The following is a 27,338-nucleotide window of genomic DNA, read 5'->3' on the forward strand; positions in this document are numbered from 1 at the left end:
ACATTATACTCTAATTGCTACACAAATTTTAGCCCCTTTTCCAAAGTACACGCAATGCAAGAAGAGTCTATGCTAGTTTCTTTCATACATACGGCATTCACAGGATATTAAAATTGATCGGATAATCTTAATTAGTATGAAACTAGCATTGATTTCCATGTTGGTCTAGTTAATTATTATATAAACCTTGAAAGCCTGCAATCAAATGACCCCAACATTTTTTCCCTCAAGAAAGCATCAAAATATTTAATTATGTCCGATTCCTCGATTATTAAATGCTCCATTCCTCAATGATTTATTGAAAGGTGCGTCGTTAAAGATTGACTTCTTCTTTTCATTTTCCATCTTTTGACTTCTTCATTATTTGAAATTCTTGCCAAAGAAATTTTAGAATGTCATACAAGCAACAAACAAATCTCTATATAAACCCCTGACCAGTGGTTTAACTCCAAATCATCCAACTTCACTGTAGAAGCGGTCTACTTACTCTAGTCGTAAACTCCTCCATCTTTCTTAGCAAGTCTTGAGAACAAAAATGGAGGATTTTTTGTGCTATTCCCTTTACACCATTTTAGCCCTGTTGGTTCCCCTCTATCTTTACTTGTTGACAAGAAAACCAAAGGTCAACAAAAGCAAACTGCCTCCGGGGAATCTAGGATGGGCAATTCTTGGGGAAAATGTAGACTTTGCCACCGGAGGCCCTCGGAAATTTATCGAGGAGAGAATGAGCAAATACTCGTCCCAAGTTTTCAAAACCTCCTTCATGGGGGAGAAAGTTGCCGTATTCTGTGGCCCTGCTGGGAACAAATTCTTGTTCTCCAACGAAGACAAGACTGTTACTTCATGGTTGCCGCGATCAATGAGGAAAGCTTTGCTCTTCCCCTCTTATGTGGACGCACCATTGAAAGAAGTAGGCGCCCTTCAGCACAGCTTTTTGCATGAAATCCTCAAACCTGAAGCTCTAAAGAAGTACATCCCGGCCATGGACGCCATGGCCCGTAAACATCTGGATGCCGAATGGGCTCGTTTCCAAGAAGTCAAGGTTTACCATCTAGCCAAGAAGTACACTTTTGCACTGGCATGCAGATTGTTCTTGAACATTGAAGATCCTGAGCACGTTAAGAGATTGTCTGATCCATTTGCCTGCGTGTTGAACGGGTTATTCTCCATCCCACTTGACTTTCCCGGAACAGCTTACAACGGTGCTATTAAAGGAGGGAACAAAGTACGTGAAGAGCTGCTGAAGATCGTTACAAATAGGAAGAAAGAGCTAATGGAAGACGAGTCCTCTGCAGGAAGAGACCTGTTATCTCGCATGATTCTTGTCAAGGATGAAGATGGCAAGTTAATGAACGAAATGGAGATCTGCAATAACATCGTTGGTCTTTTGGTTGCCAGCTTTGACACAACAAGTTGCGCCGTCACCTTTGTGCTGAAAAATCTCTTGGACCTTCCACACATCTATGAGAAGGTTTACCAAGGTAAATTAATCGTGTAGTACCGAGGTTTTTTCATCTTCGGCTCTCAACTCAAGTGCATTTTCTTATTCATTATACTCATCAACTTGACATTTTTGCAAGTCATAAAATGCATGTCAATTTTGAAACGTCAAGGCAGAATTTTTACTTTTCTATTTCTTTCTAATCAATCAGCCCTTGTTTAAAGTTTTTTCGTTTGACTGTGGTAGTTCGTGACCAATATTCTCTGTTAAGTGATGACTAACATTTTTTGATAGTGACTTCCTCGCGAAAGTTTTCCTTTAAAAAGAAGAAAACAAAGTGAAGTGGAATGATTTCTTCACTCTTGGCCGACAGTATAGACTGAAAAATAAATAGATAACTAATAGTTCATTGAACCTGTGGTCGGTAATATATATATATGGGTCGACAGCTAACTCAAACAAAGTGAATTTGTGCTTGTTACAGAAATCATGGAGATTGCAAAATCCAAAGGTCCAGACGACATCTTGAGTTGGGAGGATATCCAGAAGATGACCTACTCTTGGAATGTAGCACGTGAATCATTAAGGCTAACTCCGCCAGCTCAAGGATCCTTTAGAGAGGCAAAAACAGATTTTGACTATGCTGGTTTCACCATTCCAAAAGGATGGAAGGTACGATATGATTACATTGATTGAACCAAAAAAAAGAAAAAGATTGTTATTTTGGTGTGAAAGAGATTGTGAAACTTAAAACAGAAAGGAAGGAGGAGAAGGGAGGACTCGAAAATCAAATCATAGATTTCATTGTAATCTTTGAGAGAATTTTGATACACATTTATCTACTTATTAATACTAACTTTACTAATCAATTTTCTTCTCCTGAAAATCTTTTTCAGACATTTTGGAGTGTGTATTCGACACATCGAAATCCCAAACACTTTGCAAATCCAGACGTATTTGATCCTTCAAGATTTGAAGGAAGTGGACCAGCACCATTCACTTTCATTCCCTTTGGAGGAGGACCTAAGATGTGTCCTGGAAAAGAATATGCACGGCTGGAGATCCTAGTGTTCATGTATAATGTGGTGACAAGATTCAAGATGCACAAGTTAATTCCTGATGAGAAGATCATAAACCTGGCATCTCCTACTCCTGTCAATGGTCTCCCTGTTCTACTCCGACGCCGCAATGCCTGAATTTTTTAATTTCCTTAACCAGAATTTCATGCATTTGAATTTTGATAGCGTGAAATTGTACTACTATTGGGGATTTTTCTTACTTTTTAGTTTTTACTCAGTTGACAGACACTATAGGGGAAACGTTTTTGAACAATTGCCATTTTGGACTGCACGAAATAATGTCCAAGCCATGTACAGGTGTACACCCCAAAACACGAATTCTATATCCCTTGTCAAGAATGTGTAAAAGATGGCTTTGTTCCTCCAGATGCTTTAGAGCTTTATACAAATTTAATCTGGACTGTTGATTATTAAACTTTTTCCCTAAACTATCAATTGCTATATATACCATAGTATCTCAAACTTTTCATAAACTGAAACCAGCTGGATGTAGGGGTGCAGAGGAATCGAGTAGCTTGAATCGATCTCGCGAGCAGCTTGGTTAACTACTTGACTCGAGCTCAGTCAAATTCGAGCTCAAGTCGAGTCCGAGCTACTCGCTAGAGCAAATGAGTCTATCTCAAGTAGTTAGTAGGAGGAATTGTGAATTCGACGAGTAGCTCGAGCTCGGTAGCATTTATGTTATATATATATTTCAGTTATTAATTTACTCTTTTAGGATTGTTAGCTACAATATTTACGAGTTTAACCAGTTACGTTGTGATAATAATGAAGGTGAATAAGTAAATTTGGCTTGAGCAATATAATGAAATGATGAAAAGTGAAAACAAAAAAACAGAAACTCCTACGTTCTTCTTCTTCGTTCCTCTTCAGTCTTCAGTCTCTCACTCTTAACTCTCACGACTCACAAATCAGCTGCGACATCTGGAGCTTTAAGCACTTCAGCTAATCTTCCTTCTTCATTCTCCTGAACTTGAAGACTGCGATCTCGAAATGTAGGTTGCAGCGGCCGACCTTTGAGCAAGGGTTTGAAATCAAATCAAAACCCTCCAATTTCAGCAGCTGCATTAGACAAATTGAGGTATTTATTATGCATTTGTGTAGTAAATATTTGAATTATGAGGTTAAATTTGATAAATTTGATATTAATTTTTAATCCGGAAACCCTAACAAAAAAATTAGGGGCTGCAATTCAATGGATTCCATTTGCATATCCCATTCCCTCTCTATTGCTGCACTGGAACTTTGAAGAAATGGAGGGCAGCTCAATTCCTTCAACAAGCGATTCGGTAGTTTGTGCAACAGCTTCGAGAATTGGTAAGTTTCTTGACATTGGCTCTAAACATGCTTGTGGGTTTTTCTTTGATGTGAAAGTGCACTGATTTCAGAAATTTGCCTATACATCTGAATTGCAATATTAAGTGTTAACAAGCTAGTATAATTAGATGTTGTCCTATTTATGTACCTTTTGGGTCGTGGTTGTACAACTAAGACAAGTTGCACATGGTTTTTGTGATAATTAACAGAAAACAGAGTTGCTTTTATAGGGAAGGATAGCTTTAGTTCGTGTTTGTTATAGTCGACCTGTGTTGTAATTATAGGAAGAAAGCTCAAGTTCCGAGCTTGGGTTCCTAATTTTGGTGGAGCTTTTGATCAGCAATCAGCCGGAGAAACCTGTTGAATAAAGATATTTTGAGCATGGAAATTAGTATTAAAAGCCCGTACATAAGCTGCTATCATGATGAAAATAGAAGTTAACTTGCATTTCCTTAGCTTTTAGTACTTCCTAAACCAGGCAGAATACTATCTAAAAATAAAGCATTTAAAACATGTTTAGTTTATAAAACCTAATTTTTACTTAATAATTTTCCCACAGCATTTTATTTCAGCATTCATAATTAGATTATGGGATTCATAAGCTGAATTTTTTTTAAGGTATGTCTATTAGTCCTTCCAAGGTTTCTTCAATGCCATGTGTGTTTGGGACAGATTCATCCATACTAGTCATGATTGACAGCCCAGTATTTGTAAGCCGTAACACCTATGATCCTACTCCTGTGGATGGTGAAACACAACAAGGAGGAACCGAAGACACCAATAGGCAGCAAGAAGATGCAGCTAAAGATGATAGTAAATTTCGAGTACCTAAAAGGAATAAAACATCTGACACATGGGACGACTTCGACGATTTGGAAGACAATGGCATATATTATGCCATATGTAGCTAGAAACTAAATTGGGGCAAAACTAAACAAACCAACAGCATATGGAGGCGTTGAGAAAACTGTTCCGTTTGAAAAGCCAAGCTTAAGAAGGCCGAGTAGCAGATAAAGATAAACTTTCAGAAGGCGGATGAGCGTTTTCTAGCTGTACAAACATTGCACGTGGGCAAATTCGATATGGAAGTAATGAGAGATGCTGCTGCACATTGGATCTTGATGCACGAGCACCCTTTCACAATTTTGGAGGAAGAAGGTTTCAACCTAATGATGAAACGTGGGTGGCTGGAGTAGTAGAAGATCTCACGCATGACAGTTATAAAAGATTGTACATATGTGTATGAAATAGAAAAAAAAGTAGTTGAAGAACTAGCGAAGGCATGTACAGAAAGCGACCTTGACAACCGATATGTGGAAATCAAAGAATAAAAAAATTGAATACATGGTAGTTACCAAGCATTGGATTGATGGAAATTAGAAGCTTTAGAAAAGGGTGTTAAATTTTGTTCATATTCAACTACCTCGTTAAGAAGTTGAGATTTCGAATGCAGTTTTCAAGTATGCAAAGAAGTGGGGAATTGAGAGAAAAATTCACATTATTTCCGTTGACAATGCCTCGAACAATGATTTGGCCGTGAAATTGTTGAAAGATAATTTCGGCAAATGCAAGAAGCTATTTAGTGGAGGAAAGCCATTTCATGTTCATTGTTACGCCCATGTCTTGAACCTTATGGTTCAAGATGGCCTGAAAGAGATAGTAGATATTTGTAAAAATATCCAAGACAATGTGGATTTTGTGAACAAGTCTGATGGTAGGGCATTGCTATTTGTAGAAATTGCTCAACACCTACAAATTCCTAGGAAAAAATTACTCCATGATTGTAGGACAAGGTGAAATTTAACACATGAAATGTTGAGTTGTGCTATAAAATATAAGGAGGTTTTTCCTCATTTCCAAGTTCGAGAGCACCTTTATGAGATTTGTCCATCTTCAGAAGATTGGGAGAAAGTTGAGAAAGTATGCACCATTTTAGACAAATTCTACATAGCTACGCACATAATTTCGGGGAATGAGTATCCAACTAACAACCTATTCCTCCCTAAAGTTCTAAAGGTGAAGAAACTTTTCGATGTACAAGTGGATAATAGAGATGATTTCATCTGGGATATGATTACAAGAATGAAATTCAAGTTTGACAAATACTAGAAAGAGTTCAATTTATTGATATCCATTGCAGGTATCTTGGATCTAAGACAGAAAATGCAAGCAATAGAGGTCGCCTTCCTTAAGATGTATTCTGCATATGAATCTCAAGAGAATATCACAAACGTTTGAAAAGCCATCTTTGAGCTTTATAATGAGTACATTGTTATGGCTACTAGTGGAAGTGTGGGGATAGATTGTTCATTAAATGTTGCATCTGAAATAGTGTATCTACCTTGAGCAAGTGTTGACTATTGGGATGATTTGGATGAGTATTGTGTTGAACTCGAGTCCAATGAGCCCCAAAAGAGCGATTGGTGGATTACCTAGACAAGCCTTGCTAGTCTACTGGGCAAAATTCAAAGGATTTCAACTGTTTAGATTGGTGGAAAATTAACTGGTCAACATACCCGGTACTCTCTAAGCTAGCAGCTAATGTATTGGCCATTCCTATCACTACCATCATATCTGAGGCCACCTTTAGTGTCAAAACTAGGGTGATTGATTCCTACTGCACTTCACTTGCTCCAGAGACAGTCCAAATGTTAATGTGTGCAGGCGGCGATTGATATAAAATTTACACGGAGTCAAAAAGAAATTGAAAGTAAATGATATCTATATAAATTTGTTATTAGTAAGATAAATTAGGTTTATTTGCATTTCCACCACCTAAATGCAACCACAGAAAGCTCTCAAAAAATATGAGCTTCCCAATGTTTAAAGTTGTCTAAGGAGCAAATAAGCTGCTGGAAATCAAGTCCATCTTTTTTGTGAATTCTGATTTTCTTGTTCTTAATCTGTTTTAAGTTGTGTTCAAATTTTAACTTTAAATTGTACATAAGTTCGTTGATTTGTCATTTGTGTTTGGCTAGGTGTTGCAGACTCACTACAACAAAAATAGCCTTTAACGGCATTTAAAAGTGTCAGTATAGATAATCTAACCTGACACTTTATCTATCCTCACACCTAGGGCGAGTGTTGTCCCTTCCAATGTGGGGATAGACTCATACTATTCAACATGTCAGGAAAACTATGCTGTTATAACATCCCATCTACCAACAAAAATCTCTTTTCTTGATAATTGAAAGTGTTAGGATAGGTATAGTACAACATTAGAATATCGAATTCTATGCTGACACTTTTAATTGCCAGGAGTTTTTTTTTTTTTCTTTAAATAGAAGCAACATACAGGTAGTGCTTCCTGCTCTACATTCCGTTAATCAGAAACTCAAAGGACTTTTAAAATTATCCCAAAAAACAGAATGCATATAAGATAATATGCTATGATGTAAAAATCTAGAAACATCAAACTTGAGCAGTACTGTGATTATGAGAACTGAAAATGCCAACTCCCATAAGCAAGAGGAGATTTGTCATCATGTTTCATACATCAAAAGCAGAATGCAAATGAGACTAAATGATATACAAGCCAACATACAGTGGAAAATCTCAGAATAAATGCAAGCGCACTTTGTTTATAGCAATAACAATTGGCATTCTAGCTGCTGTGGCATGAGCAATGGCCTCTTCTGTTTGAGGTCGAATTCCATCATCAGTAGCAACTGCAATAACAGCAATGTCTGTTACTCTGGCTCCACGAGCTCTCATTGCTCCAAATGCCTATCCAACCATTTGTATAGTTATGTTAGATAATTCATCTTGACAAAGGCCTTTTAAGATATGTCTGCAAAATCTCCAAGAAGAGCATTTGACATAAAAATTTTAAAAAAGCAAAAAAAAAAAAAAAACTTGCATGAATAAGCAGTTAAAAGTTAGAACCAGTGCTACATCATTAATTACCTCATGTCCAGGGGTGTCAAGGAAAACACAAGTCTGTGGCTTGCCATCAAAAGGTACTTGTACCTTGTATGCCCCTATGCTTTGAGTAATTTCACCTGCTTCAGATGCTGCCACATACAGTTTGTGTGTTTGGATAGTGGGTTATTTCCCCAAATATATTTGCTTACATCACCATTACAATTTCCAATACAGCTTTTTATCTTCCCAATTACCTTTTTATCTCACATACATCATATCACAAAAAGTACTACAGTAAAAATATCTCAAATAACCCACTATCCAAACACACTCAGTAGGTTGTCTAAGATTTAGTTCCCTGCTATTCAAGTATCATAACATAAGACAGAATAAGGTACTTCTTCTAAAGTCATCAAATCATAATGGCATTACAAAAAATGTACCTCAACGTGAACATCAATAAAAATAATCGATTCATACCTTGCTTTTCCTGATGTAATCCAAAAGTGTGGTCTGCCAACCCAAAAGAAAACCAGTAATATATTAGCTAAAGATTGTTATGGGACAATAAATCTAGAATGACTCTCCTAAAGATCAATTAACTGGAAGCACACAAAATGTTCATAGGCAACAATCAAATAACAAAGAAAGGTAAAATTATTTCATGGGATGAGATCATAATGACTTCAAAAAAGATCCATTAACTGGCGACACACATAATGCTTCTTGAAACCAACTACAAGAAAAAATTTTGTTGCTTACTTTCCCATGGTCCATGTGTCCCATGATGGTTAGAACAAGAGGCCTTTCTTCCAACTTGTCGACATCATCTTCATCAAAAATTGCCTTTTTTTTTTGCCATTTCCTCCACTTTCACAGGGTCAGCATCAATAACTTCAACATCATACTGTGTTTTGTTTACACACTGTGTGCACATGTGACTTTCGTATAGAAAGTAATAAAAAATTTTCTAGTATTTACCATACCTATGATAGTAGGACCCACCCAATAAAAAATTTTCTAGTATTTACCATACCTATGATAGTAGGACCCACCCAATATAGATTGCACCCATGCCTTCTTCACAATTACAGTTCCTAGAAGATGGCAAAGTTCCTGTGTTGAGTAGGACTTCTCTGGCTGCATAGAAATTCACAAATTTAAGCATCATCAATGACAACCTAAAAAGCCATGGCTAGTCAGCAATTTGCCGGCACTATGTTCATTTTCAATGGACTATAACATGTGTAATATGTAAAGGAAACCTGTGTATATATATGTCAACAAAAATCTCACAAGATAACCTAGATATTAAGTAGTAAGCCAACCAAGTACAGTGTCCATTTGCTATGTTGCCACATTTTATCAAACAGGTTATGGGCAGTAAGTGCATAACAAAAATAGTCACATGAATCAAGTAGACAATCGAGAGGAACAAAGCTGAACAACAAGTGCACTCAAATCATAAACTATTACTATATCCGTTTCAATCTCAAACAGATGGGACTAATCTCAAATGTAATCAATTTAGGGCAAACTTTGAAACTTAACCCTCATAATTCAACACAATAGAGTACACAGCTTCAAAAATAGCTAATAATGTCCAGAAAAAAGCTTAAACATTACCTCATATGCAAAATAGTGATTGGCTGCCATGTACACAAACATATAAGTAAGGGGGTTGTACTCGAGTGCAGGTACAGAAGCATTTTTTTCCTCTCATTTGCTGCAATTTGCAATTGGCAATTGGATTGTGTTTGTTTGGCTCGAAATAAATGGTAGCAGTAATGGGAAAGCTTGAAGAATGGACAGCTTCTTTACGGTGACATTTAGCAAAAACATTATCTAATTGCTCAAAAAATTAAAAAAAATTTACCATGCAATTACATACCTTCAATGGGAAAGCAAGGAAAGTTTGTTTGCAGGGAGATTCAGCAGAAAAAACTCCAAGTGTTTTGGCTAGAGATAATTTGCTGAGGATAATTTGTTGAGGAGAGAGTGTTTCTTGCGAGAGAGATGAGATGAAGCAAAATTTGACAAAATCTTTTGGCCGGCAATTTGAAAGTTTTGAATATTTCATGGCAAATGAATCTTCCGCCAAAACAAGCCATGTCGTTTAGTTTAGTGTCTTTCTTTTTTTTTTTTTAATTTGGGTGTATCTCACATTTTCTCAAGTGTCATGATAAGTAGTCTAAAAGCACATTATTATTTTTATATCAAATAAAATAAAATAAAAATAGAGTATATATTATTGAGTTGATAACAAATGTCATGATAGAAGTGCTATAATGACATAAACCATCAAGTGTCCTTATAGGCATGTCAGGAAAGATCATTTTTGTTGTAGTGACTGTACATCAAAATTTGAAGATGCATAAGGAGCAAACAAGCTATTGGGTTTACCAGATTATAAACAGGAGTTTCTAAATGCTCATTAGACTCAAGAAAATTTCCTTTAATTTTTCCTTTCAATTGGCTGCACTCTTGTTTCTATTTTTGTGAAATTCTAATGAGGTTGAGAATAGGTTGTTACTTGTGCATATTGCTGAAAATGTTAATGTGGATCACGGCCACTTAGTTTCTACATGAGTGTGGTTTTTTTTTTTTTTTTTTTGGAATCTGTCTGCCGTTTTGTTTCTTTTTTGCTGAATTTCTGAATTTAGAAACTAGAATGCTTGAATGTTGATCATGGCCATACTTGGTTTCTGGTTATTGGTTGGAATCTGTTGAGAAGGCCTAAAAATTGGTTATCACTGTATTGCATGCGTTTGTTTCTGGTTATTGATCATGGCCATGATGTCCTTGTCCTTCAAAGTTCAAAGAAGCAATGGCATGCTTCTAAGTCTTGTCCATTTGCTTGGCTCCAAGACTTTAATTGGCTTCTAAGTCTTGTTTCTTTGCATTGCAATTCATCTTGCTCAATTGATATTAATGTACTTTAATTCAAATATTTAGTGCAACTTAGTTTACTGTTTAGTACAAATTAGTAGTGCTGCATTTCAGATACAAAGTGTAGATTCTTTAGATTATTAGGAATTGTGCAAGAACGAGGCGAGCTAACAAGTGACAGCAAGATTGTTTTGTCAGGTACTTGAGCTCCGGTACTCAACTCGATATTGAGCTCAAATGGCTTATCAAACTTGATTGAGTCGAGTTCGAGTCTGCCTTGATTATCATCGAGTTGATCTCAATATTTATTTTTGTGTTGAGTTCGAGCTCAAGTACGTCACTACTCGAGTTAGACTCGGCTCGATTTCACCTTTAATTGGATGTTAAGGTAAAAGTTAGTTGGCCTTACAGAAGTATAATGACAAATAAGCTAATTGCATCATTTTCACAAGAGCCGCCATCCATCTAATTGTCAATTTATTTTCTCTGTTCAAATTAATATCATTTCTCAGTGAACACACAAAAAACAAAATCATATTCATGGAGAGAAAACACATCAATACTTAATTAACACAAAATCATATTCATGTTGAAGGGTGAAATTTGGGATTTGGGTGCTTCATTTGAGCAAAGGTGTTTATTGTCTCCTAACCTAAAAGATCAGCCCTGTTGGATGGATCATCAGGTTATTGCGATGGTTAGGGAGAAATCTATCTAAGTCTCTATAATACTTCAATGGAAGAAATGTAGTTTTGATCCCTAATATTTGGTACATGTATAATTTTAATCCCTAAAATATCACAAAAACAAATCGGGCCCCAATGATTGGCACCTATGCAATTTTAGTCTCTAGAATTTTGGTCAAAGAAAAAACTAGTCCCTGATATTTCTAATTTGAAGCAAATTTAAGACAATTCGCAAATTTTCTCAATTATTGATGGAATCTAGTCACATTTATTCACGTGTTTATTAAATTAAATTACTAAAAATAAAATAAAACAATGATTAACTTTAAAACAATGAGAATAATTCACGTGATGGCATGTGAATAACTATTGAACCAAGAAAACAAGAAAAAGATTTTGTTAAAATTAATACGAAAATACTGAGGGTTAGGGATTTTTACTTGGGATCATTGAGGATAGAGAGTAAAAATTAGATACGGACCCATGAACTAGGTGCTTGGATTGGTTTCTGCTTTGTAGTGTAACAAATTTCTTTATTTATCGGTTAATTAATTACTCACATGTGAGTTATTAGTCCTTAACTTTATCTTTTAAGTAAGCCACTAGTTTCATTCTTTATTTTAATTTCAATTTAATGGGCACAAGACTGTACATGACTAAATTCCCTCAGTAATTAAGAAAAAAAAAATTTAATTGTCCTAAATTTGCTTTAACTTCCATAAATTGGGATCCATATTTGTTTTTGCCAAAATTTTAGAGACTAAAACTGTGCAGGTGGAAAACATTGGAAATCAAATTTGTTTTTACAAAAACTTTAAGGATTAAAATTGCACGTGTGCTAAACATCAGAGACTGAAATTCCAATTTTTTTTTTCCTATTTCAATTGACAATTTAGGAACAAAGTACAGGGGACAGATTGCAATTAACCCATTTGAACAAAAAGTGTTTCTTGGGGCACACCCGATAAATAAAAAGAAAATGTGATTTGAAATACGAAAAATCTCCTTCATGCTCCTATTATAGTACGCTATTCGACGTCGTATTGTTTCATATGGGGATAAATAGTCCTTTTTTTTTCAACCATCATAGTCAATTTCGTTGCATTTCTGAGCTTCAATTAGATGAAGACAGATGTACTAATTACTAGAAGAACCAGGACAACTTAGTCCATTCTTTTGCCATCACCTGTCCTTTTTTTTGTATTTCTTCTTTTTCTTTTCCCTAACGTCAAAATCTTATCAAGATCAAAGCTCCTTAAAAATTCAGTTTAGAATTGTACATGGAGGTAGAAAAGAAGTGGAGGAAAAGCAGTTTCTTCGTGTTTAAAGCAAGAAAGGAGAGCTAGAAAATCTTGAAATCTCAATTCTAAGCAGCAGAAATATACGTGCATGGTTATTTCTAGTTATTGATTTCGCCACTCCACATTTATTTTCGTGCACTCAACGGTTACTTCTTATTAGTTAATCAAAATGACTTAGATACGCATGGCATGGCAAATTTTAGGTTATAATTGCCCTTCAATTTTGTACATCGCTTCACTAGACTGTTCTTTTTAATAGTGTAGGTGGAGGGCTCGACTGCAGAATCTCTCGCTTACACTCCCTCCCCTTCCAAACCTGCCTAGTTGTTTAATAGTATGAGATATCAAATTATAAACCTCAGTCAATAAATATGGGCATGTTATAGGCTTATAGGGACTTTTCTTGGCCATCATCAATTTTCTATTTCTCCTTTCATCATCAAAAACTTGTTTTAGTATTTTATGTCTCTGAATTAAGAAGACTAATCAACCTGTCTTCTCTATAGTATTTATAAAGAGGTAGAGGTTCTTCTCATCCATATAAGCGAATTGAAGGTTCTCCACGATAAGGGTGACATAAAATGATTCTTACAAGGCAGCTTATTATAGGACCAAGCTATTTTTAATATAATATATATATATATATATGTATATGTGTGTGTGTCTCTCTCTCTCTCTATATATATATATATATAGCTCAAGTAAATAGCCATTTATTATTCATGTATAACAGAATTACAAAAGAAAAGGGAGATGAAACAGCCAAGTCATATAATTGCATCATCTGTTTTTTGAACTATTCAAAGATAGATAATTGTTATTATTGAAGTTAATTTACAGTGTCGGGGCATGAATTGTATATGGTCCCTAGTCCTCTTCTGAGATTATTGGTGCCACTGATTTGTAGTCCAACAATATGTTAATCATCTCTTGTAGTACATATAATTTAATGGTATACATACTATGCTGCAGGGAAAAAAAAATCTATATGGATTTGCTCCATACGGACTTGACATGATTAGAATTGTTTTTGACTCATACTTTTAGCCCTTCAATTGTTTTCTTGCATCTTTTTGGCCCCTAAACTCTTAAAAGTGTGCTCTTGTAGCCCTTCCATCAATTTGACCCGTTAGATCTACTCGAATGTATCTCAAAGCTAATGATATTCACTAACGTCTCATTATTGTTCAGTTTTAATTTGGTAAATTGGATATCAGTTTATTGATTTTTGTGAGGATAACTGGTAATTCAATGATATCCAAAATTCTAATGGTAAGTAAAAAAATCTTGAATTTCGTCGAAATTCAAAGAATAGGGATATAGAAGCATAAGTAATAACTTACAACTTATAACACTATTCACTAGTCGATTAGTATATAACATAATAAATTAGTAGTTATATAATGCCTATAATATGGCATTAACATATTAAATCCGTAAGTTAGATTGTAATTGGATATTTGGAAATTGAATTTTAATAATCATTTAAAAACTATATAACCAAACTTTAAAGATTGGATTCTCAATATGCTTTACCCATTTCTGGATTGAATATCCAATTGCAAATATTGAATATCCAATCCAGATCGAATCGGCAATTTTTTCATGTTTTTTTCCAAAATTTGAACATCCCGACCCCAAACGATGTAATTTCAATCTTTTTCCTCTATCTAGGTCTGCTAACCCTACAATTGAATAGGGGAAAATCACTACTTTATTCATATCAAATGTTGATGATATTACACTTTTAGACTTTTTTTTTCGATTTTGTATTCATCTCACTAGATAGGACTAGATAATAAGTCAAAGATGGTATTGCTACCATTATTTTGTAAATTCTTCACCAAATCTTTTAAATTTGTACTAAAATATTTTTTGGAGGAGGGGAGTTCAAATCAAGAAAGAATTTGACATGAAATAATCCGCTCTTTCTTGAAACAACTCCGCACTAGTTAAAATTTTCCGTTAACTTCAAGGCCCAATAGATGTCAAATTTTCCAATGTCCATTAAACTACTCGTATGATGGAGATTCAAGATCTATAGTTTAGTTGCCTAACTAGTCTTAAGTATGAAAATCTTAATTTGGAGTTGTTCTCTTTATTATTTTGACAAAAATGCCTTCCAACATTTCAAGTTGACAAAAGAACCATGATAAACTGCCCTACAAAGATAAAATTTTATCAATATAAGTAAAATTAAATTACAAGATAAATTCTATCAAACTAGAATTCAAATTACAAATCAAATTATTTAATGCAACAACTTATCAAATAAGATGTTTAAAATTGAAATTTAAAAATTAACTAATCTTCAATAGACCATAAGTGTATATTTTAAGAGTTCAAGGAGCAAACCGCTATATTTATTAGTTGAAAGGTTAAAAGTATAAGAGCATGAAAGTTTGAAGGCCATTTAGCAATTTTTTTTCTCTAGAACTTTTAATAGGGGATCTGGAATATTAGTATGAACCTAAGTTCATTTCCATTGACTTGATTAATTTTTTTCTTAACCTTAAAAACCTGGAGTGCTATGAGTCTATGACCTCAAGATTTTCTGCCCTACAAGCAGCCAAGTATTTAATTACAGGCCGTTCCTCAATTCATACTCCTACGTAGAATGACTTCTTTTCTTTCCTTCTATTGACTTCTTCATTGTTCCTTTTTTTTTTTTTTTTTTGACCGACTTCTTCATTGTTAGAAGTTCTTACAATAGGAACGGAAGACTAAGTCTCACAAGCCAAATAAACTCTCTATATATATAATCTCCTCACTGATCAGTACTTCAAAGCATCCAACTTCTAGCTAGTAGTATACTTACTCTAGATCTCCTCCATCTTTCTCAGCAAATCTTGAGAAAAATGGAGGACCTTTTGCTCTATTCCCTGTACACAATTTTAGCCCTATTGGTTCCTTTCTATCTTTTCTTGTTAATAAAAAATCCAGAGTTTAGCAAAGCCAAACTTCCTCCAGGGAATCTAGGATGGCCAGTTCTAGGGGAAAATGTAGATTTTGCCTCCGGAGGCCCTCGGAAATTTATCGAGGAGAGAATGAGCAAGTACTCGTCCCAAGTTTTCAAAACCTCCTTCATGGGGGAGAAAGTTGCCGTATTCTGCGGCCCTGCAGGGAACAAATTCTTGTTCTCCAACGAAGACAAGGCTGTTACTTCATGGTTGCCGCGATCAATGAGGAAGGCCTTGCTCTTCCCCTCTTATGTGGACGTTCCCATGAAAGAAGTAGGTGCCCTTCAGCACAGCTTTTTGCATGAAATCCTCAAACCTGAAGCTCTAAAGAAGTACATCCCGGTCATGGACGCCATGGCCCGTAAACATCTGGATGCCGAATGGGCTCCTTTCGAAGAAGTCAAGGTTTACCATCTAGCCAAGAAGTATACGTTTGCTCTTGCCTGCAGATTGTTCATGAACATTGAAGATCCTGAGCATGTTAAGAGATTGTCTGATCCGTTTGCTCGCGTGATGAACGGGTTATTCTCCATCCCACTTGACTTTCCCGGGACAGCTTACAACGGTGCTATTAAAGGAGGAAACATAGTACGTGAAGAGCTGCTGAAAATCGTTACAAATAGGAAGAAAGAGCTAATGGAAGACGAGTCCTCTGCAGGAAGAGACCTGTTGTCACGCATGATTCTTGTCAAGGATGAAGATGGCAAGTTAATGAACGAAATGGAGATCTGCAATAACATCGTTGGTCTTTTGGTTGCTAGCTTTGACACAACAAGTTGTGCCGCCACCTTCGTCTTGAAATATCTCTCGGAGCTTCCACACATCTATGATAAGGTTTACCAAGGTAATTAATCATAAAGCACCAAGGTTTGATGCTTTGATTTGATCTGGGGCCTTGTGTTTTTTCCATATGCCCTTTCTTGTCAGGTTCCCATTGTATTTTTCTCAGGAAATGCATGTCATGCTTGAAATGTCAAACTATAATCTTTACTCTCATTTCACTGTAATCTCGCGTTTTTTGGTGAAGGAAATGTCTTATACCATTCAAGTTTTCTGAACACGAAAAGTAAAGTCACAAAGATATAAGGAGTACCATTTTCCAAATATTATTCTTAAAGAGTTTAACTGCCCAAAACATCTTTCGTGCCCCTATGATGTATCAAATTAATTGTGCTAGAGAATCATCTCTCCACAACTGTTATACCTAATCCGCACCCCTCTGTTAATCTTTGACCTTTGATTATGTTAAAAGTTGAGACTAATATTCTAATGTTCAGTGATGGCTAATATTCTTTTGATAGCGACTTTTTTCCGAAAGTCTTTCTTGAATATAGCACTGAACACTCTCTTTTGTTCAGTGATGGCTAATATTCTTTTCATAGCGACTTTTTGCCCAAAGTTTTTCTTGAAAGAAACTATTCAGTGCTTCTTTTCTTTAGAGAGAGGAAAAGCAAAAAAAAAATTCATCATTCAATACGACACTATATAATTATTAAGACTCTGCATATTGAAGTGGATGATGATCTCTTAGGTCAACCAACTCAAACAAAGTGAATTTGTGCTTGTTTCAGAAATCATGGAGATTGCAGAGTCCAAAGGTCCAGACGACCTCTTGAGTTGGGAGGATATCCAGAAGATGACCTACTCTTGGAATGTAGGACGTGAATCATTAAGGCTAACCCCGCCCGCTCAAGGTGCCTTTAGAGAGGCAAAATCAGATTTTGACTATGCTGGTTTCACCATTCCAAAAGGATGGAAGGTATATAGTATGAACACATCACAAACAAATCTTTATACAGATTCTTTCATTAGCAGTGATGTTGACTCTGCTAATACTTTTTCTTCACTTGAAATCTTTTCTCAGACATTTTGGAGTGTATATTCAACGCATCAAAATCCCGAATACTTTGTGAATCCAGACGTATTTGACCCTTCAAGATTTGAAGGAAGTGGACCGGCACCATTCACATTCATCCCCTTTGGTGGAGGACCAAGGATGTGTCCTGGAAAAGAATATGCAAGGCTGGAGATCCTAGTGTTCATGTATAATGTGGTGACCAAATTCAAGATGGAGAAGCTAATTCCTGATGAGAAGATAATAAATCTTGCATCCCCTACTCCTGTGGATGGTCTCCCTGTTCGACTCCAACGCCACAATGTTTAAATATTATTTAGTTAAGTAATTAGTATTTTAAGTTTTACATTTATACTCCAATAATTGATCCTATAATCAATCTATATTTGCATGGCTTAGGGTCTTATGTTACCCATTCGATCTCATGTTACACTATATTACATAACTTTTCAAAATAGCAAGTGTTCTGTCACGAGAGATTCTTAGCTATTATTACATGGGACCTTCGCCTGTTTGCACTTATTGTACCATATATACGTGTAACAGTTGGTGTATTAATCATATGCTACATCTTTTTCCAACTAGTCCTTGGTTCATTTGTTTTGTGTCATTTAGTTTTCACAGTATCTGGTCATGGTATCAAACCAAATTCTCTCTTGAAGCCGTAGCTCAAATCTGCAAATATTTGCATTTTAGCTTCTTATATCATCAGTGTGTGGTAGATTTATTTCATCGATCAATTGAAATTTAATGAAGTTTGGTTAGCAACTTTAGAAAAAAAAAATACTGCCTTGATTCATATAGGTGTCTAAAGTCCTTTCAATAGAAAAACGAAAGGAAAATTTTACAAATTAATAGCATACGATACTACAGTACAGCCCTCTTGATGATTTGGGTGGCAGAATGCAAATGAATAATACTCAAGGAGGAGACAAAACCCTCCAAACAAGGCCAGCACAATAGTACAGCACTGCTACTCTAATGGGAACCAAAGAAATCCTCTCAACAGCTAAGAAATATAGCCAAATCCAAAGTTCCATTCCTCAGAGAGTTCCAAAGTTTCTCTCCATCTGGTAGCCAAATACTGCAATTATGACGGCAAAATCCTGCTACTGCTTCATAACATGTTAGGCGGATTATCCATGATATCAGTATCTAGTATGGCTAGATTCATTGTATCTCTTCATCTAACTAAGTTTGATAGGCAATTAGTCTCTGTAAACACATCAACGTTTTTTTTTTTTTGGTTCAAAAGGAGACTCCAAACCTTATAGAGAGAACTTGAGAAAGTCAATACTTTTTTATCATATGACTATTGTCCCAAACAGTTAAGTTGGGTATAGAGATTGTAGCACAACAATTAGGTACTAATGCAAGACAGATATGATGTACTTGTTAGTATAAATAAAATTTTGTAGCAGATTATCTCCAAAAAAAAAAAATTTTTTTTTAAATATCCTCCACAATCTGGTCGGTAAGGCAAGTGCATAAGCTGAACTACTATTCTTGACAAAGAAAATAGCATAATTCCTTGCTATTCAAATATTGTGGGCAATAGCAGCAATGTCTGCAATAAATATGACCACCCATACATCATTTTTAGGCAAATTTCCTCATCTAGAGTTTGCATCTTTCTTTTTTTTTTTTTTTTAAATATAAACAAGAGGACTCGAATCCGAAACCTTACGTTTACACTCCTTCCCCTCGTACCGCTCCCCCGAGTTTGCATCTTCCTTGTACGCAATAAACACCTCACAAGGATACCACGCTTACCTGTGTAAACGCATCTGCATTGTTCAAAGCGGACATAATGACACAAAGAAAGCATGCGTGTAAAGCGTGTACGTACGACACATTCTGCTAATTACTGTCTGACACTTGGTTGTGATCGCTACGCTCCTGCCAATGCGAAGTGGTTGTCATTGTGTTCCCTAATGGAATTTCCCTCTCCCAACCGCTAACTTGCTTAATTTCCTGCCTCAAGGTTGGGTTGGAAAAATTGCACTTGATGGGCACAGCACCGATTTTCCATTTTGGCGGGTTGACCACTACCATCATATATTTATGGGGCACACAATATATTCTTCAAAGAACTCTCTCAAGTCTAAAACTGTGATGGCAACAAATGCATGGTATATTGCGGCTCAAGAATTGATGCACTTGACAATTCAAGAAACTTTATCGTCGCGTCATTATAGTGACAATTTGTCTTTTCCTTTCACATTTTATGATAAATTATGTTTTACCTTCCGTAATTTTATATTTTATCACATAACCCCCACTATTGTTTAAAAACTTATATATAACCCCTTCATGATATGAATTAATATATCACCGTTAGTTTTTCTTCTTCTTGCAGTATTAGTTCTTGGCCAGGATTCTTAGAAATGTCGAGTTTTTTTTTTTTTTTTTTTTTTTTTTATGAAACCATGCTTCGGACAGTTTTTTTGCTTCGTCTCTGTTGCAACCAACCGATTACATGTACTTGTTCAACTCTGCACCAGTCTGTGTGATACTTAGCAGAATACAGTAGTTATTAACATATATTTCTGAAATCAGTATTTAGCCAACAGGTGTATCGACGGAGCCCTGGAAAGGTCAACATGATTCACCCTATCTGTCATTACCACAATTATGCCGTACCAAATTTGAAGCAACTAAGGTGAGGAAGTTTATCTTCGATGTACAAACCAAGTCCAAAAGGGATAACCTCATTCAGATGGCGGACAAGTTAATGAGTACAAATGTCCAACCCACCAGGCTTGTCCCCCTACTTTACCTTCTCCACTAAAACACTCGTAAAGAATCTAGGTTTCAGGCCGATCATGACAGAGGCAGATATATCGTGGGCAAGTATCCAAATCAGTAGCTATATGAAGCTACTACTCAAGGCAACCTCAGCCAAATGGAAGCTTTGCCATGCCAAAAAAGAAGAATGAGATACTTGGAAGGCTAAAATATGTTTCGAGAACACACTTGTTTGGTACCTTAAAAAGCCCATTGAATAGAAGTAAATAGCCTCAATACATAGCATGCCAAGACAAAAGTAATTATTAGCTTATCCCTTTTCTTCCCTATTAGCCTGGTATTCAAGTTACAGAACAGAGTGCACTGGAGTTCACAAGAAAATTTTCCATACATCATGCTGAAAAATCAACCATGTAAAACAATCTCGCAAGAGGCAAAGCCGCTCAAGGCAAGGCAAAATGATGTCCAATTAGGAAAACGCTTACTAATTTGGAAATTTTGGAAGCCAAAGATCTCAGGCTCTGCTTCAGTGCTCCGCATCCTGAAATAGATGGCAGGTGTAAATTAGTCTGTTATGTAAATCTAAAGCACACAAAAGCATATTTCATCACAATTTTAGAAATACTAAATAAACCAAGGGGTAGAGAAGCCACAGAGCACAACGTGAGGCAACACAAGAACAATTAGACACAAACACAAATCAAAACGGTTCTCTTCCAGAGCTGTAGTACATTCTAATGCAGCGAAGCACCGGAGAGAAAGGAACATAAAAGAACTTGCAGAGCACATTTATCTCAGAAGTGTCATACAGGAAGCGATATCTCTATTTAAAGAAAAATGATTCACTATGGCAGCCCTCCCTTCCCTTTCTTTCACACAGTCCCTCCCCTCCCCCCCCCCCCCCCAAAAAAAAAAAACAAATGTAGGGGAGAAAGGGGGAACCATTAAGTGAGAAATAAAGAAGGATATCCATACATGAAAATAGAATAGCCTTTCATCTTCCTCAAACAAGCAAAGAAGTATGTGATCATTTAGTTACAAAGTACTCCAGAAAACTACACCGCAAGTAGCGGATCTGGTTATAAATGAAAGAACTTCCAATTATGAGAGTGACTTGATCATGTATTCACATATATGTACATACATGAGGTACTCATGAGGATGAACCCAAGACTCTAAACATCACATGTACTCATGTGACGTGTTTTTCACATCACCACATATTTACCATTTGTAAACTATAGGTACAGATCATTGCACGGTATCAAAAACGGGAGACATTATTATATACAGGTCCAAAATCGTGTACAACATCTGAAGCATTTTCAAAATGAGCTCAATATAACAAAATATTGCATTATCTATATATCTGAAGGTCAAATCGGTTTGCAGTAAATCTTCATTTAGGAAGCAGTATATTCCTTCATCTCCTGAATTTATCCAGGCAACTATATCCTTTTGACTTGCTGAATCTTCACAGCCTTTCATCTTATTTCTCACCCCATTAGGGTACTAAGTCTCCTAATAGAAATTGTAGACTCTACTTTCCTGAGGTAATAATTAATTCCTTAACAAGGAAAGTTATCTAACCATTTGCTTTACAGAATCCTCAAATTTTTTTCGATATTGTAAATAAAAGGACCCTTAACTAAGACACAATAATAGGGAGAAGCAAGAAACACAGCATCTGTTTCCAAGCAAATTATGAAGAATCATGTGCAAGCTGCAAGAGAATAAACAGACTGATTTATTCTTGAAGTGAACTCGTCAACTCATGATTGTTGATAGGAGTTCAATCCACTAATCTTGTACGACTCAGCAACCTTATCAAGTAGCTCAAGCAGCCAGTTTTTTTACTTCACTTTGCTCATTTTGAGCACCAAAACAAAGCATTACTGGCAACAACTGTCAATGTCAGCCATTTAGCAGCCACTGATTTGATCTGATAAGTCACTTTACTTGTGAACTAGCAGCTAGTTTTTGCAATGGTATGTTACACCATCATAGGGCTTAATTCTTGTAATGCTTTGGTTCTTGGAGTCTCTAGAGTTTTAGAAATCTAACCAGTGATGTCCAAACATATAGCAACATAAAAATGGTGACACTAGTTGGTTATTGAGTACGAGCAATTTGAAATGCTTACAATATTTAATTCAACATGACGAGATAAAATAGAAACGTAGGACAGGAAAAGCTCAAAAAAAAGCCACACATATGCTTCCAGATTAGCTGTACATGGAATAGTGAAACGTTCAGGAATCATACAAATTAGATAAGTGCCCCAGGAAATAAAACTAGACCATTACATACTAGCTATCACATGGTGCCTGAGCCAAAAATGAACCATAGTTTAATTCAATAGATTATCATCAGAACACGCAACAGGAGAATAACAAGCATCAAATTCTTACTCCAGACCCAAGAGCTCAAGATCATATAAGTTACAAAATAAGGCACGTGACAGTATCTCTGAATGTGAATGTATTGTGTCACCATGAAGCACTCAATCATGGCACAAAAAGGGTTCAAGTCTATGCCATCCAGGAAAGAACTATGAAAGGCTTAAATAATTAAAGGACAGCATTCAAAATTTTCTTCTTCAGGCCCAAATATACACCCATAATAAACAACCCTCTACTCTTCGTTTGGTAGCACATCCAAGCTAACTCTTTAGGGAAAAAACTTGGTTTTTAAGTAAAAGTTCTAAATTAACCAGCAGTTTGTCTGACTACCTAAGAATAAAGGCACAGATTTCAGACTCAAACTCAGTTGTAACTTTAATAAAGAAAGCAAATAAAAAATGGGCTCAAGAGCAATAAGCCTATCCACCTTTATATGCCTCAGGAGAAAAGTAGAATCATGGCCAAAGCAATAAATATGCACAGTAACGACTAATTGACATGCAAAAAGAAAAAAAATACAGTAACCAACTATTTAAGAATTTCTTTCTCGGCTAGCTTAGATCACTAAACCATAATGAGAATCCGGTTTAAAAATCTAGTATTCTTATTGAGGTTTCTTGTCCCTAAAAATCTAGTTTTTAACAAGAAGCAATTACCGGTCTATTTCTTGGTGAATTAATGGAATATAGTAATCGTTTCAGTGCAAAATCATGATCACTGAACTCAAAAAATGCAATTGATGCCGATAAAAGGAAAACTCTCGGATAGTAGATCCCTTTAGCTTTCATATTTGGGGTTATATCTTGCTATACCAATGAAAAGCTACCATGTGTTCCATAAGTAGATATCCTTAAGTTTATCAAAGGAGAGGGATCAAAACCACCAGTGAAGTATTGGTATGCTTTAGGTGCAACATTATTTACCATCTAAATTTTAGCTCAAAAGCCTTCCCTATACTGTGGTTTTCATGAAAATTGAATGGAGTTCAAAAGATGCAAGAACACTAATCAGTATAAACCAATTTCTCAATTATTATATCCCCATTTAATTTGTATTGACAGGTAAACTTTCTTATTAAGTTAAATTAAATAGATTATGATGCGAGTCACTGAGTCATACCTTTGACAAAGGTGCCTTAGAAATTTTAGGGGTCAATTTTGCTGGAGATCGCCCAAATATGTAAGAGCACTCTGTGAAAGCAGTTCCGATACCAATGCCAGTAGCCAATCCTACAGAAGTCCATCTTGTAACAGGACTCCCTGGTACCAATAATTCATCAAGAAGTAAAAATAAAACATAAGTGAACAAAAAGATTTACTATAAATCAACAAATCAATGTAATTATTTTCCTATAAAAAAGAGAATCTCAGCAATATGAACTTTATAACTTCTGTCAACATATTACATAAATAAGTAAAGAGAAGTATTTCATTATAAATTGACCAGTAACAAAAGTAGCAGGATTGGCATAAAAAAATAAATAAAAAACAACAACAACAACAACAACAACAGGTGTAGTCACTGCAAATAAACTAAAAAGTCCTATTTGTCTCTTCCCTGCTGAAATGAAGAAGAAATGCTACCTAAGCTACTCAAATGATGATGCCGACAGCCACTTCAACAAAGTAAACACTTACTACCGCAAAATTGACAATGCACCAATTAGAATGAAGAACTATAGATGCTAAAAAAGACCTAGAATAAGTAAAGCTTCTCACAGCTAATACCAACAATTTTCAGAATGATGTGATATTTATGTCATATCTTCATTCAGTGTTGCAGAAAACAGAAATTAGCATTTCAAAGGTTTCTCACATGCTGCATCATATCCTCTATACTTCTACAAAAACCATTTGCTTTTAGTGGTCCCCTTCATTTATAATGGCCAGAAGATAAGACAACCCTGGTTCTACTAATTCCCAGACTTGAAGTGGAAATCGTGTAATTTAACAAAAGAATTAACATCATAATGACAGAAGTTGTCTCATAGTCCAATTGGTAGAAAGAAACACGTCATTTACAACTTATGACCAAAATACCACCTTAAAGCTGTTCTCAAGACAACTAAAAACTTTTAATGCCATTGCAACTCATCTCAGAAACCAGTGGCAGGCCCAGAATCTGTGGTTAGCCAGGGGCTATATGTATAGATAATTATCATTTTACAAGTATAACTTCAGAATTATGGCTAGCATGTTTTTTCTTTCTGTCCTTTAAATTATCCAATCTTGATGTCTAATTGCATCTCAAAGTAAAAAAATGAATAATCAAATGTCAACAACTTCTTTTTTATCATTAACATTATTTTAACATAACAACAATAAAGTTAAGTGTATTAAACATAATAGCAATGGTATCTATTCATTAGTAAACACAAATGTGCATGGATACATTTATTAATATAAATACTCAGTCTTTTCATCCTTAACATCCTAAGGGGAAAAACACAACTTGACCATTCTCCAGTGCCAAAACGTGAGTGACAATTATATCTTAGAATGCAAAAAGGAAGTGCACAAATAGAATTTCTAATTAAATGTGAAACTTAGTTGTATACGTTTATGGGGAGAATTTTTGAGAATATACAATTTTATTAGCTGCAAATATAAATATAAAAAGATCACACGCATGCAGACCCAAGCACGTAAATTTGAAATTAGACAGATCAAAAATGAAAATTTAAACCAGATAAGTAATCGAAAGGTGTGCCCAGTTCTAGCTTTAAACAAATATTTCTTGACATAATAGATAAAGTTCTAACAAGTTAATATGTAATGCTAAAGCAGCTAATAACAAAATGAATTTTATAGATCAATTAACTAAATAGCAAAGGTCAAAAACATTGAAAGAGGAGTATCAGTTCAAATTTTACATAAAGCAAAAGCTAGGAGAGGGGGCAATGAAATTTTGTCAAAATCTTGGTTGGGGCGGCCAGCTGCTAGAGGAAGGGAGGTGAGAGAAAGAATTGAATGAAAATTTTCAAAATTTCCTAGTGACTAAAAGAAAAAGTCCCAAAACTTGGGGGGACAGCTATCCCCCTAGCCCCCCCCCCCCCCCACCACAAAATTTGCTCCACCTTTATCAGAAACATAGCCATGTGGACTCGAAATCAGTGTATGGTGCAAAACCTCGTCATAAAAGGAAGAAAAAGAAAGCATGGTTACATGTCACATCTCTGTATCTATAGTTTTTTCACTAAGTGTTTTACATCCTCATTCAAAGGTCTTAAACGTGCTACTATCTCCCCTACACATTTTACTTGCTGTGGTAAGCTTACAATACTTTCCCAAAAGACAAACTCAGTATATCTCATGCACCACTTATTACACCAACATCTCTTAGAATACCTAAACTGATAAAACTGCACATCTTTCATTACCTCAATTGCTGTAAAGGAAAATGTTTCTACACTCATAAAATCTCCACCTTAAGATATCTAAATTCTTGAGTAAACTGCAACATTCTTCCACCATAGAACAACAGTATCTGGATACTGCACTTCAATCTCCTTCCAATCATAACATAAATACCTAACCACTCATTAACTTATTACATGAAAATACGCGATACAAAACCTACTTCCATCCAAATCCCAATAACTAAATAGCACTCCAAATATCCCATTCCATTAGTATCCCATCAGAATATTGAATCGTGACTTAAAATCATGCAGCAACAAAATCAAAACACCTTCATCATTATATTACAGATTCTCTTACCATCCATCATTTTTTTCCCATTTATAACTCATAAAAGAAAAGCCCTTAAATCATCATTACACAAAAATACCAACTCCAAAAAAAAAGAGAGAAAATCCCAAAAATACTATTGCAACTGATCCCAGATTACCAAAACAAAACTAGAAAGAACCAATCAAAGCCCTCCAACCCATTATAGACTTATCCTCATAATTCCATCCACGAAGCCCAGAACAGCAATTATTTCTAAAACATAGGAAATTTAAACATTAAATGACAATTTTAAATGAAAAAAGGAGGAGTGTTTAAGAGGGATTACGAAATAGGAAAAGCCCAGCAAAAGCGCCAACAGCGGTAGAATAGAAAATCCGGCGAATGCTCAAGTCCATACACACATCCCACTTGGCATTTACGTCATCGTAGGGAGGTAGTGGTAGTGGCGGTGGTGGGATTTCAGCTGCTGCTGCGGCAGGTGATGCAACTGGTGCTTCTCCTTTCTCTTCCGCCATTTCTTTTCCGTGAACAAAATATCACAATCTATATGAAAATAGAAAGCTTAGAGGGAATATTAACCTTTTTTTCCTATATTTCCTTTGATTTCTTCTTCTTCTTCGTTTTCCTCTTCTTACTGGGTCCGCATATAATCCGCGAGGGTTTCGATTCTGTCTGTTCTCGTATGATTTGGGGTTAAAAAAACAAAAAAAGTCTATGATAAATCTAATATATAGAAAAGTTCTCGTGGTTTCGCCGTATTATACATGATATCTTATATTTTAAATTAAATTATAAAAATAATAAAATTTATTAAATTTAATAAAAATAATTTATTAAAATTTAAAAAAATTTATAATTAATTTTTAACAAATATACTTATTTTATTCCTTAATCCTCAATTATTTCTTTCTAGAGAATAAATTCTTTCTAGAGAATAAAATAAATAATTTTATTGAATTATCTTTTGCTTTAATTATATCAAAATATTTTTGTCATTTCATCCATTCCGTTAAGTTTAATGGATTTCATCACCTTTATAATTTAATTCAAAACATGAAGTGTCGTATTGTGCATTTTGAAATCACGAGAAACTTTTTCATGTAT

General features: G+C 35.3%; 3 protein-coding genes and 2 long non-coding RNA genes across 6 annotated transcripts; 3 read left to right on the forward strand and 2 right to left on the reverse strand.

Annotated features, from left to right (window-relative positions):
• Window positions 1-469: 469 nt before the first annotated feature.
• LOC113713727 (beta-amyrin 6-beta-monooxygenase-like) lies at window positions 470-2,886 on the forward strand. The gene is made up of 3 exons (XM_072068519.1): window positions 470-1,481; window positions 1,926-2,113; window positions 2,338-2,886. The coding sequence occupies exons 1-3, from the start codon at window positions 536-538 to the stop codon at window positions 2,635-2,637; spliced, it is 1,434 nt and encodes a 477-aa protein (XP_071924620.1). The 5' UTR covers window positions 470-535; the 3' UTR covers window positions 2,638-2,886.
• A 338-nt stretch (window positions 2,887-3,224) lies between these two features.
• Window positions 3,225-5,198, forward strand: LOC140016275 (uncharacterized). Its single transcript, XR_011822631.1, has 3 exons — window positions 3,225-3,601; window positions 3,703-3,837; window positions 4,456-5,198. It is a non-coding gene; the product is annotated as an uncharacterized lncRNA (long non-coding RNA).
• Window positions 5,199-7,270: 2,072 nt separating this feature from the next.
• Window positions 7,271-9,759, reverse strand: LOC113715218 (uncharacterized). Of its 2 annotated transcripts, XR_003453868.2 has the most exons (6): window positions 9,593-9,759; window positions 9,328-9,427; window positions 8,738-8,841; window positions 8,464-8,687; window positions 7,744-8,214; window positions 7,271-7,563 (listed from the first exon to the last, which is right to left on the reverse strand). It is a non-coding gene; the product is annotated as an uncharacterized lncRNA (long non-coding RNA). The 2 variants fall into 2 exon arrangements; XR_011822596.1 differs by lacking the exon at window positions 9,328-9,427 and having other exon boundaries at window positions 8,464-8,841.
• Window positions 9,760-15,329: 5,570 nt separating this feature from the next.
• On the forward strand, window positions 15,330-17,976 carry LOC140016152 (beta-amyrin 6-beta-monooxygenase-like). Its single transcript, XM_072069570.1, has 3 exons — window positions 15,330-16,381; window positions 17,109-17,296; window positions 17,402-17,976. Exons 1-3 carry the CDS (start codon window positions 15,436-15,438, stop codon window positions 17,699-17,701), a joined length of 1,434 nt encoding a protein of 477 aa, XP_071925671.1. The 5' UTR covers window positions 15,330-15,435; the 3' UTR covers window positions 17,702-17,976.
• Window positions 17,977-20,352: 2,376 nt separating this feature from the next.
• On the reverse strand, window positions 20,353-26,929 carry LOC113713289 (MICOS complex subunit MIC10). The gene is made up of 3 exons (XM_027236977.2): window positions 26,560-26,929; window positions 23,662-23,801; window positions 20,353-20,681 (listed from the first exon to the last, which is right to left on the reverse strand). Exons 1-3 carry the CDS (start codon window positions 26,747-26,749, stop codon window positions 20,667-20,669), a joined length of 345 nt encoding a protein of 114 aa, XP_027092778.1. The 5' UTR covers window positions 26,750-26,929; the 3' UTR covers window positions 20,353-20,666.
• Window positions 26,930-27,338: the final 409 nt, after the last annotated feature.

Source organism: Coffea arabica, chromosome 10c (genome assembly GCF_036785885.1).
Source record: "Coffea arabica cultivar ET-39 chromosome 10c, Coffea Arabica ET-39 HiFi, whole genome shotgun sequence".
Taxonomy (NCBI): domain Eukaryota; kingdom Viridiplantae; phylum Streptophyta; class Magnoliopsida; order Gentianales; family Rubiaceae; genus Coffea; species Coffea arabica.

Coding starts and splice junctions, on each gene's coding strand:
- LOC113713727 (XM_072068519.1), top strand. CDS start 536: ATGGAGGATTTTTTGTGCTATTCCCTTTACACCATTTTAGCCCTGTTG. Junction 1,482..1,925: donor CTATGAGAAGGTTTACCAAG/GTAAATTAATCG, acceptor TGCTTGTTACAG/AAATCATGGAGATTGCAAAA. Junction 2,114..2,337: donor CCATTCCAAAAGGATGGAAG/GTACGATATGAT, acceptor AATCTTTTTCAG/ACATTTTGGAGTGTGTATTC.
- LOC140016152 (XM_072069570.1), top strand. CDS start 15,436: ATGGAGGACCTTTTGCTCTATTCCCTGTACACAATTTTAGCCCTATTG. Junction 16,382..17,108: donor CTATGATAAGGTTTACCAAG/GTAATTAATCAT, acceptor TGCTTGTTTCAG/AAATCATGGAGATTGCAGAG. Junction 17,297..17,401: donor CCATTCCAAAAGGATGGAAG/GTATATAGTATG, acceptor ATCTTTTCTCAG/ACATTTTGGAGTGTATATTC.
- LOC113713289 (XM_027236977.2), bottom strand. CDS start 26,749: ATGGCGGAAGAGAAAGGAGAAGCACCAGTTGCATCACCTGCCGCAGCA. Junction 23,802..26,559: donor TGCTGGGCTTTTCCTATTTC/GTAATCCCTCTT, acceptor TATTGGTACCAG/GGAGTCCTGTTACAAGATGG.